The following is a 13,566-nucleotide window of genomic DNA, read 5'->3' on the forward strand; positions in this document are numbered from 1 at the left end:
AAAAAGTATGAACGATATCCATCATTTTAACAATAATTGGTGTTTACTCATGTAAATGTATGTCTAATAACACAAAATATAATATCAAATAACTAATTTTGCTTTTGGTGAATGCGCCGCCTGTACTTCATTTTAGATAGGACATAGTGTCATGGATTTTTTTCGAGATTTTTCTTTTAGATTGTGATAATTGTGTAAAGTAAGTAACTTGTGCAACCGAAGTAATGTACTAATTCTTCTGATCTTGTTTTAAAAGAGAAAAATACCATTAGTCTGCGGTGTAGCATCTTTGAATTAGCAGCGGAATTTGCAACATAAATTAATACAAAATCCTTACCTAAAACAAATTAATTCAAATATATCATAGTGCATTACTTACGATTATTATCACACATGTAAACCCCGATAGACTGCATAATAAGCCATGCCCGAAGAAGTGCCTCCATCTCGAACATTTGTAATGATGATCTTTGCCTCAGTAGGGTAACTTTTCATGTCTAACCAGTGCTAGATACATCTGTTTTTGTTCATACTAATGTTTAAATGACGCTGTATCGGCTCTATTGCTACTTAATAGGTACAATCCTGGGTATGTTTATTGTATAATACTACTGAACGTGTATTTTCCAATGCATTATAAAGTAATGTTTGCATTTATTCTTGATATTTGCTACTGCATTTCTATAATTCAAATCTTATTGCAATTTTGTCTGTAGTAATTACATTGTCCGCACGTGGGATCGATATAGCTCCTATGTTATATTCATTGTGATTAAACGGAAGTATACTAATGTACGTCGACTTTAAATAGGATTCTGTTAATTGTAAATATTTCCACTTGGAAGTTGTACAGCCGATCAAGTATGTAATACCGCGATATATAGTTCTTTTTTTTTGTAAAATTTTAAGGATATGGATAAAAATTGCAGCCTTTGAAGAACACTCAGTTACACCACTCGTGTTATCAAACCTAGAACGAACTAATTTTCTAAATGAGATATCCTTGACCTGTTCCATAATAGATTGATATTGTTTCGCTTTGTCGAGTTCCTATTTTACCATTGTACCAAAAGCTGCATACTGATGTGGTTGTACACGTAATAATGTCCCAAAATAATTCTTCTTTGCTCTGGCCCCCTAATATGTGTAATACTGAGCTCGATCTAAAGACATTCTTATTGTAGAAAAAATAGTAAGTATTACTAAAGTGTCTTTTATAACATACAATGTATATGATTAAACATACAATTCACGTATTTCAGTACATAGCTAGGACAATGTGATGCCCAACGGATAATACGCTGGAATGAAGTCGACGTACATTAGTTTCACAAACGTGCCAGTATATATACAGTCATGTACAGCATCCCAACCGTAGTCCAATTAAATCGGTATTATAAAGACAATAGTCTTAAAGGTGAAAATACAATAGAAGCGAAATATCAAGTATACTACAAACATGCTACAATTGATATACTTCCTTTAAGGCAGTGTCACTAGGCCAATATATAAAGTCTTTGAACCAATAGTAGTAATCACCATACCGCAAACGAGAATCCTGCAGCTGATTTATCGATAGGTACATGTATATTGCGTTTCACACTGTCTTTTATAAGAATGTTGCGAGTTTGTGGCGATTTGAAGATGTTTATAATTATGTTTGTTTTTAAGAAATTCTTTCATTGTGCGGTAATATGGGTGCACCGCATGTATTGACAAAATAAAAAGATACCCCACCGCCAGAATCACAACAAAATGCCCTTCTCAAATTAAATCCCATATGGATTTAACGGTACAATGAGAGGAGCCTGAGGCAAAATATTGTTTAATTGTATAGTTCTATATTTCTTATGAAAATGGAAAAAAACAGGGTAAAGATGGAGAAGACTGCAATTTACTTTCTAAACAAGATATTGTTTCACTAGAAATATAATCTACATTTCCCCTGAAAATGTATTTCCTCTACAGACATCTTATGACAGACCATACCCCTAAATGTCTGATTAGGACGAATGCTTTGTTACAATGTGTGCATTGAATCAGAGCGTGCGAAACCCACAAACAAAAATATAGATAAAATTTAATTTTTTATTTTTAATTTGTCTGTTTTTCAAAGATATACCGTTCACTGACATTGACCACAGAACACACTTTTATTATATTTGATTGCCAATTTGTAAAGAATAAAATTATTTAGGTGAAATCAGTTATTTTTTCATCATCTGACATTGCCTCCAGATGCCAGGACATATCAAAGTAAAAGATAATCCGTTCTATACATGTTGTTTGTTATGTTTTTTCAGTTCAATAAAGGTTTTCTACAACATTTAAAACATCCCAAAAATAGCTGCGATACAGTGAATAGACTGGAAGTAGAAAGCGATGCCTTTTAGTGTTGTATTGGCTGGAGATGATATAGTGAAGGTACAAATTCGTTATTAGATTGTGTTTCCTTGACAACAAACCTATACACCTTAGTAGAAAGTTTTTAAAGTTTGCTGGAATTTAAAAGGAAAGAAAAAAACCTCGCAAAGATTCAATTTAGCATTTTGTTTACAACGACATTAGAAGTCTTGTCAGGTCTAACAGACACAGTCCGCGAAACACCACTGTTAAAAGACCTATACCAAGATAGGCAATTTCTTCTCTGAAAATACTCATAGTAATGCATATTAAATAGCATCATTATGTGAATAGGTGAGCGATACAGAATTGGAATGTTTATTATACCAATCAATATTTATTGCTATCACATTATTTCATTGAAATGATTTCAACCACATGGCGACTCTTGGCAGGTCTAACAGGAATAGTCCGCCAAATATCACTGTTAGAAGTGCAATACCAAGATAGCCCACATAGGCCGAAGATGGCCGAAGATGTTTCCTTCTTCAACGTATCGAGTTTTTCCTGGAGCTCCTCAGTGATATTGACTTCAGTTATAATGAAGGATGTATGGCAGTTACAGCATGAAAGTGTTGCGGTTGTGGCGCTGGTGCTGGTGCTGGTCGTCGTCGTCGAGGGGGTAGTTGTGGTGGCGTTGGTTGTCGTGATAGCAGCTGTAGAAGCAGTAGACACTTCTGTGGTAGTTTCTAATGTATAGGATATAAAAAGCATACCCATAGTATATCACATTTCAATGCGGACATGAAGATTTCTAACAATATTTACACTTTTTATTTAATTAACAAATCTCTTCGTTATATATCATGTGAATACTTAGACACTGTACGAATGTTACATACTGGGGGAAAATATGACTGAATGTATATACTTGTGTTTGATAAGGTAGATTATTTACATAATCATTGTAATTAATTTTAATGATGCAGATATTAAAAGCACACAAAAAGTAATATTAGCTTTGTGCGTAAATAATGTCACTCTAAAACTAAAATAAAACAGAAGAAGTTTAGCTATTGTACGTTGACTTCACTCTACAACTCAACAAAAAGCAAATACAATCAGAACACGCAAATAATTTGATTGATGGATACGTTCTCAAATCATTTTGTTTAATTGTCACTCACCTATTCCAAATGGTGTTGAACAGAGCGCATACATTTCTGTCGAGCAATCTGCATTATAAAATTTCCATGTATTTGTGAATATCGCGATACATGATCCGTAATCACTTCTTGGCTGGTCGTTATCAAATTCTATCCAGGAGTGCACAATGTTTGTCCCTTCTATCATAATCTCTTCTGTAGCGGACATCTGATACCCTAAATATAGGAAATCCCAGCTGGAAGGAAAACATTTATCTGTAAAAGTTGTACTAAATGCAAATCACAGTTTAAAACGTATTGTTTTGCATATTTTTACAAACAACAAAACGATCTACGAGTCCACAGTTATACATAAGGTTATTTTTGATGGATACACACTTTTTATCAGTATAGGTATACCTAAGAAGTAATATATAGACATTCGAAATACCACAATATGACGTTTAGAGTAATGCAACAACCAATCATTTCTAAACAGTCGTCCGTATTGGTGACGCATCCTTAATAAAATGTCTTTGGTACATATATTTTTAGTGTGCTTCATATATTTTAAGTTACTAAAGTGTTTAAATAAGTGTCTAAATATCCTTAACTAGCTACAACACAAAAATATTGATTGAAAAGCATTAAACATACCCTCCGGTAAAGTGAAATGCTATGTATCCCGTTATTACTGTTAATGCTGCGGCACTTGGAATGTAGGCCAAAGTGCCATTATTTTGTTCACATACAGCTTGGCTGGCATTAGCATGTTGTCGTGTGTCTATGAGCCAATAACAAATGTCCGTATCGTTATCTGCAATAGACAGCTCGCATCTACTGGTTAGAGGTATAGCTGCAAAGACAAAGCTTAAAGTGAATAGTCGGGCAAAGAAAACCAGTCTGAAAGCATTGAAAGCGAGGCTGCGTGGAAATGTAACCACGGACATTGTGAGCCGGGAGGACGTTTTAGAATTTCCATACTTTAAATTAATTTCTTCGTACGCAGACAGATTTTGAGGAGACATTTTATTTTTCCATTTCATAAGAAATTATACTGGATACATTCACACCATTTTTACCGACTTTAGCCATCCTTGCCCACCTGTTCACTTTAAGGTTGTGCTGAGATAATGATAAATGAGCGCATACAGGTTACGAAGATAACTTGCCCGCTGGATCCTTTTTATATTTCTTTGAAAAAATGATTGAAATAGAAAAGCCAGGTTACATAACATTTCTCTATATAGTCATTGGTACCCTAGCTTCGACAGCTGACCTAATCGGACCTCATCGTCTGTTATCGAGGCCGTGAGGTCATTGCAACCCATACTGGTGGTACTTCATTTTTTATCACACGCCATGATCCTGCAGGTAGGGCGTTAGAATTGTACCTGCTGCCCCTATTGCATGATCGTAAAAGGCGACTAAATTTAGGATCTTATCTTTTCTTTCTTCCTAAATTACTTTAATTCTTCCTAATGTCTCCCTTGACATCACCTCACTTTTGGCCTTTGGTTGAGCGTTCGCCCCTGTGAGGAAGGCTCTGGGTTCTGTCCCCTGGCCGAGACACACTAAAGTCTATAAAATTGGTAGTTTCTGCTCCTGCTTAGCGCTCAGCACACAGGGAGTGGGACAACTGGTTCGCCCGTTGTCAGTATAATGTGACCGGGTGGAGTGTGTTGCTTGGTGTCTTCGGCGGCATGCTTCAGTGATATAGCACTATAAAAAGGGCAACAGTTCCACTATACAAGAAGACACAACATAAATATACCGCAGTCTCCCAAAACACGCACCTCGCACAACATACACGCAACACACCGCATGCATGGGAGGCCGTCCTTACATGACCATAGCTGTTAATAGGACGTTAATTGAACAAACAAACAAACAAACAAAAAATGTTTAAAGATGCTCCACCACCAACCAAAAATAAACGAATTTGAACAATTATTGAGGTTCACCATGTAAATGTATATCTGATTAAGACACATAAAAAATAAAAAAAATAACATTTTTTTTTATTTTGCTTTTGGGGAATGTGTATTCAGTACTTCATATCAGTACTTAATATCGGGCATAGCGCCATGGATCTTTTTTTCGTGACGCAATTAATTATTAGTTTAAATAACATTTATGTTGCAATGAAATAGGAAGCTGAAACTTTTCGATGGTGATAGTGGTGTGAAATAAATAGCTTTTGTAAATGTCGACAAATACTAATTCGTCTGCTCCTGTTTTTGACAGAAAAAAAAATACCATTCGTCAACGGTGTAGCATCTTTATTAAAAACAGCATAATTTGCAATCTAAATCGATACAAAATCAACAAGTAAAAACAAGTAGATTCAAGTAGATAATACTATGCATTACTTACGATTACTACACATGTAAACATCAATAAACTGCATTAAAAGCCATGTCCGAAGAAGTACCTCCATCCTTTTGGAGAACGTTGATTTTGTGATGATGAACTTTGCTCCAGTACGGTACCTCTTTAGACCTACAAGAACATTGCTATGAGTTCCACGTAAATATGTCTGTTTTGTTCATACATTTGTACGAACGTTTAATTAACGTTTCCGGCTCTATTACTGCCTAGGTCAAATCATGGACCAGTTTATTGTTTTAACATCCTTTTAGTATAATAAGACCAAACGTGTAGATTCTATATCGTGTATGAACGAATGTTTGCTTTTATTCTTGGAGATATATGGCAGTCTATTTCTAGAATCCAAACCACATTGCTCTGTCGTCTGAAGTAATTGTCATTGTCCGCATATGGTATCGATCTAGCTTTTATGTCGTATTCTGACAAAACGGAAGTATATTAATGCATATCGATTTCAGTTAGATTGTGTTAGATTCAGTGAATTGTAAATATATCCGCCAGAAAAGTCTACACCCGGTTAAGTGTGTATCACCACCATAGTTTAGTTTTTGTAAAGTTTCAAGGATATGTAGTGGGGCATTGATACCTTTGATGAACATGAAGTGTCACCACACGAAATACAAATTATAAAACGAACTTTTACCTAATCTAGCTTATCAAATGTACATTCGACCTGAAACGAGAAACCCCAGCTGATTTATCGGTATATATTGCGTTTCAAACTATTTTTCACGTGCGATTTGTGGATTTGAGGCAAAGTTGGTAGACGTTTGAGGCTGTTTATAGATATTTTTTGCTATGTTTTTTCATTGTGTCAAAATCGGTGCGGTTATATGGTTGCGTCGCATGCATTGATGATATGAAAAAATATAACTCATCGTCAACTCCATTGTATAGGCATGGCAATTCAACGTAATGATCTTTTTTAATTAAATCATAATTGGATTGAAAGGGACAATTCCTTGAGGCTGGTTCTGTCACACAATCAATATTGTTGAATATTATAAAAACATTAAAAAACAAATATTTAAAATTCCACGATTATTTTAATTGATACAGTTGAAATTCTAACCGTACAGCTAGGCGAGAACGCAGGTACAATATATACGCTATACCCAAACCAGTAACCATCGGCGAGGATTTGATTAATTGTTTTTTTCATGCATGGTCGTACACATAATGGGTAACACATTTGAGTGGTTCTAGACAAAAGTTGCTTTTCTTTCCTCACAAGGGCCAGGTTATGGTATACATGTACATAACGTCGCATTATTATTGTGTAATGTCCGACAGCGAACGAGTTCGAATATTTCACGTACTGTGACTACAGTGGTTCATTCTGGCAAATTACGATAATAACGATATAAACTTTATATTTGCAAATTTCAATGCACTCTTACACTTAACTGTCTCTTTTAATGAAAGGTGCTGGCAAATGTATTTATTTTGTATTTCTTTATTCGCCAATGACGATTGCATTTGTAGGCTCTGGAAGAATTTTGAAGCAATAGGTTTCCTTAAAATTGAGTTTTTATATTCTGCATATTAAATAGCAAAGATAAATCACATTCCAGGCCACAAATCTAAACTCGGAAAAGTTTTGGAAGTTGACTGAAGCAAAAGACAAAAACGCAATCTAGCAATTTTTTTTCAATAATATCGAAGTCCTTGGCAGGTCTAATAGGAATAGTCCGCCAAATATCACTGCTAGAAGTGTTATTCCAAGGTAGCCGACATAGGCCGAAGATGGACGTGGGTCGCTTGCGCTCGTCTTCTTCCTGATCGTCGACGATAGGTTCTCCTCATCAACCTTGGTTTCCTTCTTCAACGTATCGAGTTGTTCCTGGAGCTCCTCAGTGATGTTGACTTCAGTTATAATGAAGGCTATATGGCAGTTACAGCATGAAAGTGTTGCGGTGCCGGTGGTGGTGGTGATGATGGACACATCTGTTGTGGTTTCTAATATAAGTACATAATAATTATCAAGTAACTTAATTTTCATGTTGTGTGTGATTTGAATGCTCGAAAACAGGGCAGAATATGGCAAAATTGAAAAATTTAACAAGATGTTTATCATTGAATTCAACATGGTTAATAATTTGAGTTATATTCGGAGATCAAAGCAATATAAGAATGAACAAAATGATTAAACAAGTTATACACGAAAATGATTAAATTAGTAATCATATGAAACAAAACACCTATTTACTGTAATTCAAACACTCCCAACCCACGCATCTCGCAATTCACGCATACATGGGAGGTCGTCCTTAGATGACCCTGGCGGTTAATAGGACATTAATTAATCAAATAAACAAATACACACCTAATACATATGGTGTTGAGCATAGTGCATACATTTCTATCGAGCAATCTGCATCGTGAAATTTCCAGGTTCTTGTAAATATCGCGATACATGCTTCGTATCGACCACTATCTGGCTGACTGTATGAATTATCCCATTCCATCCAGGTGTGTACGATAGTTGTCCCCTGTATCACAATCTCGTCTGTAGCGGATTTTTGGTACCCGAAATACACCATTCTGGAAAAAAGAATGGCATATCTATATTGAACTATATTTCCTTTCATAAATACGTATTCAATGAACGCTAAGCAGGAGCAGAAACTACCACTTTTATAATGACTTTGGTGTGTCTCGGCCAGGGGAGAGAACCAAGAGCCTTCCTCACAGGGCGATCGCTCAACTCAAGGCCAAAAGTGAGGCGGTGCCAAGGGAGGCATTAGGAAAGATAAGTCAGTTAGGAAGAAGAGAAAAGATAAGATCCTAAATTTAGTCGCCTTTTACGATCATGCAATAGGGGCAGCAGGTACAATTCTAACGCCCTACCTGCAGGGCCAACGACTGGTTCGCCCGTTGTCAGTATAATGTGACCGGGTGGGGTGTGTTGCTTGGTGTCTTCGGCGGCATGCTTCAGTGATATAGCACTATAAAAAGGGCAACAGTTCCACTATACAAGAAGACACAACACGTTCATACCGCAGTCTCCCAGTACACTCACCTCGCACAACATACACGCAACACACCGCATACATGGGAGGCAAGTATTCACCGCATACATGGGAGGCAAGTATTCAATGACAAATCTCCAAAATCAGTACAAAACACTTTATCCTTGCTATTTACCGTCCATAGTGGATACCTGTAATATGATTTTTGCTGTACTTATATGTTCAATTTCATTTAACTCGAATACTTAAACCACTGGCATTTTGTTTCACATATTTTAATTTGGATTTCGGTAGACTCCCCCCCCCCCCCCCCAAAAAAAAAAAAAAAAAAAAACCTTCGAACCAATATGTTTCTTAACCCTTATGACCCACTGATCACAAATCAAAATGTTAACATTGCATAAGTTGCGATGAACTTCCGGTTATGAGGTCATCAAGATTTCCGTCATCTCGAATTTCACTAAAAAATGATAAATAGTCACAACATCGACATTTTTCAACCGAAGTAGACAAATGAGGTATCAAAATGACCACAATAACACAACAAATACATATCAGGACCAAATAATCTAATATACCATAGCTGTTAATGGGACGTTAATTAATCAAACAAACAAATAATCCAATATATGTAGTGATTTTTACGCAGGAGTGAAAGAAATCGGATTTTAAGCTCAAAAATGGTAAATTTTCAGCAAATTTAACATGATTGTTAAAGGTAACAATAATACCCTGCGGATTGATCTGGACTGCAGTGATTGGGTCTGTTTCAAGTTTGAAACCAATTACGGGCAGCTGGCAGGTTTATTGATATTGTCCTAAGATGTTTTGTTTTACTTTATGCCACCCAAAAGCTTATGCAATTAACAAAATGGAAACAAACACAAACGAGCAAACACTTTTATGAAACCACCACATCGCATGCCAAAATGTCATTTACTCACGAAGCAACTGATCAAAAATGCATCAGAATAATAGCTTACATAATATCATATAGGATTTTAAATAATGGTTTATGTCATGATATTTTATAAAAGGAGTCTTAAGACTTTAGAACGAGCCTTGGCGAGCAATACTTAACACTTCAAGATGAATTCATATAATCCCGGATGAAAGCAATACAAATAAGATATCTTTAATATCATAACTGTAACATCCTACATTTCGAAGATGTCCATGTATTCAAAACATTCAGTGGATGCCGCTATGTTCACACGACGTCTTCGAAGACTGATGTCAAGCCATTAACCACTGACGTGAACATGAATTTATAACCAATGACTAATGCCCTAATGACATATGCAAAAATATTCTATGGGGGAGTCATTTAGGGCGGATTATGTTTGACATATTTTATATGTTATTAGAAATGTTCTATAGTTTATTAGATACATTGTATCTTATATTCTTGTGAGACATCTTATATCTTATGAAAGATATCGAATATACTTTTGATTCCAGTTATTTTATCGTTTCATCAACATTGTGCATGAGTTTTCTCATGTGTTTTAGCCAAAACTATTTTATCCCATGCAAACCTTTTTTATCAAATAAACGTTTACAATCTGTGTTTTAGTCCTTACTTGCCTTTTCTTACCCTGATCTTTTATCCTGATATTAATGCCTGACTTGTAGTTTGGCCCTAAATGACCTTAGTTGTCGTTGGGCCGTAAAACTCAAACAAACAGAACCATGCATTGTTATACGTTTTAATTTCATGAAATTTACAATAAAATGAATGCAATTCAATTGTAAAGCAATATTTGTAAAACAGATAATTTGGATTATTTATATCATTGCAGCGGATATCATAATCAAGATTACAGAAGACGTCGTCATTCAATCATTCTTGCTACTGAATATAACGTTTATCGAAATCTAATAACCAACCTTATCTAAACATTAAAACTTATAGTCGTGGGCACCACAGATGTGTCATGACTGTAAGTCTCTGGACAGATATTTCTTAAAGCTGACAAAGCAGGTTAAAAAGCATGCATTTGCGATTAACAATACATAATGAAGTAATTTGTTTCAAATGTTGATAGAAGGAAAAGAGGAAAAATAGCTCTGTCCTGAGAATATCTAATAAACGATTCATGAAATAATAAATCGCATTTGAATATATTACATGTAATTCGAATTATCATTTTCCATTTGCTTCATATTTTTAAAGATAATTATAAGAAATGATACCATTGTTTAGCAACAACAAAATAACGTTCCATTAATATTGATACACACATTACATTTAAATAACATACACCACTCACAAGAAGCATTACACATACCCTTCGTTCAGGTGGTCTGTTATCAATCCAATTATTTCCGTTAAAGCCCCTTCATTTGGAATGAACGCCAAGGTGCCATCATCATCTTCACATTTAGCTTGACTGACATTAGCATTGTGTGTTGTATCTATTAGCCAGAAACACACGGGTATACCATTGTTGTCAATGGACAGCTGACATGGCTTATCAACTTGAGCTGGAAATCACATGAGAAAATAACATGAACATACATGCTCAAAGTTTATTAAACATTTAACAAACAAAATAACAAAAATTCATGACCTATCGTTAGTGCAGTCTGCATCATCGGTGAAATAAATTCATCTCCAAAAAAACAATGGGAGTTTTCTGTGGACATTGTAATAATGCAGTTCTTCATTTGATAAAGATTTTGTAAGACTTGTTGCTGTCTGTCGCTATTTAAATATTCACAGTGTTTCGAAAAGGAGAGATATGGATTGATTAATAGAGGTGGACATGATCAATGATACATATTAAGTCTATTTAATGTTATTTTTGTCGTTTACGTCTTGTAACCACTGGACTACCGTTGATTAGTGTATCTTTATCTGACCTAATTAATCATTACGGGCGTTTTTATTCTTCTCTTTTTAGTCTGCTTCTATATTCTATGGCCGTCTTTTGTTTTACCTTTCGGTTCTAGCTGCCCTCGAGTGTTGGATTTTCAATGTTATATCTCTATGCGATTTTCCTTTTTGTGTCGTATTGTTTCAATATATGTTGAAAAAATAATAAACAGTAACTTATTGTTGAATACCATCAGTACCGTAGGCTTATCCTATTTGAAGGTGGACATTATGTCCAATTAGTTACAAAAACAATACGAAATCTAACAGTTTGCTGAAAAGTATTATGTGAATAGTGTTATTTTACTATTTATAAGTTTAGTTTAAACATTTGTTATCGATGAAAAGGATAGGACGGAGTTATTCCACTGAGAAGCTATCTCTAAATCTCTAAATGCCAAATTACCACCATCTATCAACAATATTTACGAACAAATTATTTGTGAATGACTATAGAAGAGAGATCTGATGAAAGAGACCATTTTTATGCGAAATGTCTCGTTGGACTCACTGTTTTGTAATAGTGTTGGTGATAGAGTTTCCTTTCTTTCACAATTACACAACGTGAAATTTTGATATCAAATGATTCGTTGTCATAATGTGTAGCGCATAATTCCTAGTGCAAAGTAACAGTAATGATAAAACAGCTGTGTCATCGGTTGGAAATAGGAAATAATTGGTATCTCATTAATATATCTAATTAAATCCACAGGAACAATATTTCACTGAAGCTTGTTTTAATAAAATAGTATTCTTTCTGTTACTTTATGCAACTCAAAATAAGACAAATTTTTCGATGTGTTTGAGAATGTTGCTTATAAATTCACAAATTATGAAACAATCAATGACACATTCATGCACTAGTATTACAGATTCTTGTTTCATCTAACGACAGCGTTTAAACAGTTCGAAATCCCAAACATAGAACATACATTCACGTAAACATCTTATTTATTACTTACGATACATGAAAACGCCAATATATTGTATTATGAGCCATGTCATAAGAATGACTGCACTTCGTCTGATATATCCAGTGTAATGATGTTTCTTTTCTCAGATTCTCAGATATTATACTGATTTCAGACCTAATATATATTTGACAAAAAACTTTTCTGATTCATTATCGTTATTCTCTTTCATGTCCAAGGTATACTTATGCAGATACACCATGTCCGTTTCATTTGTTCGTCTAGTAGCCCGTGTTTACTTTGTGTTTATTTGTTCAGCCCCCATTTCGTGTGGCTCGTGATATTCCTGAATATATCTTTTTACTGCGTTTACATTTACTTTTTATATATATTGGGTACTATATCCCGTTATCCATATTATATTGTATTTTCACTGTTCAAATACACTAAACATATACTGTATTGATCAAGTTTGTCTTTGAAATTCGTATAAAACGGATGCATTTAAATGTAAACAGTATTCGGTGATTCGATTTTAGGCTTGAAGTATCAATACATTCCCAGTTAAGTAAAACACTCGAGCATATATATAGGGTCCTTGTCTAGTTGTTATGCAAATGTTTGTTAATAAAAAAAATGCATTGCACAATATACATGCCTGATTTCCAACATCATAATAGTATGATTATTTTTAAATTACTCGCATTATTCATATCGGCTAAATTCGTATTCGACTTGTAGTTGTTGGCTATGAACTGTTTTTCTGAAAAAACGTTACTGAAGACGCTCATCACTAAAGCTCGGGACATTTGCAACTTTTACATACTTCACTCGTATGAAATAAATTCCATATCCAATAGCCACTTGTTGTTACCAGTTATGAATAAAATAGGACTGGGAATCGCATAGTATCAATACATTCCCAG

The 13,566-nt window shown here is 34.8% G+C and overlaps 1 protein-coding gene across 1 annotated transcript; it reads right to left on the reverse strand.

The window, feature by feature from the left end:
* Nucleotides 1–6,829: 6,829 nt before the first annotated feature.
* LOC138336485 (uncharacterized) lies at nucleotides 6,830–13,449 on the reverse strand. Its single transcript, XM_069285984.1, has 4 exons — nucleotides 13,341–13,449; nucleotides 11,143–11,338; nucleotides 8,206–8,423; nucleotides 6,830–7,838 (listed from the first exon to the last, which is right to left on the reverse strand). The coding sequence occupies exons 1-4, from the start codon at nucleotides 13,447–13,449 to the stop codon at nucleotides 7,516–7,518; spliced, it is 846 nt and encodes a 281-aa protein (XP_069142085.1). The 3' UTR covers nucleotides 6,830–7,515.
* Nucleotides 13,450–13,566: the final 117 nt, after the last annotated feature.

Source organism: Argopecten irradians, chromosome 12 (genome assembly GCF_041381155.1).
Source record: "Argopecten irradians isolate NY chromosome 12, Ai_NY, whole genome shotgun sequence".
Classification (NCBI taxonomy): Eukaryota; Metazoa; Mollusca; class Bivalvia; order Pectinida; family Pectinidae; genus Argopecten; species Argopecten irradians.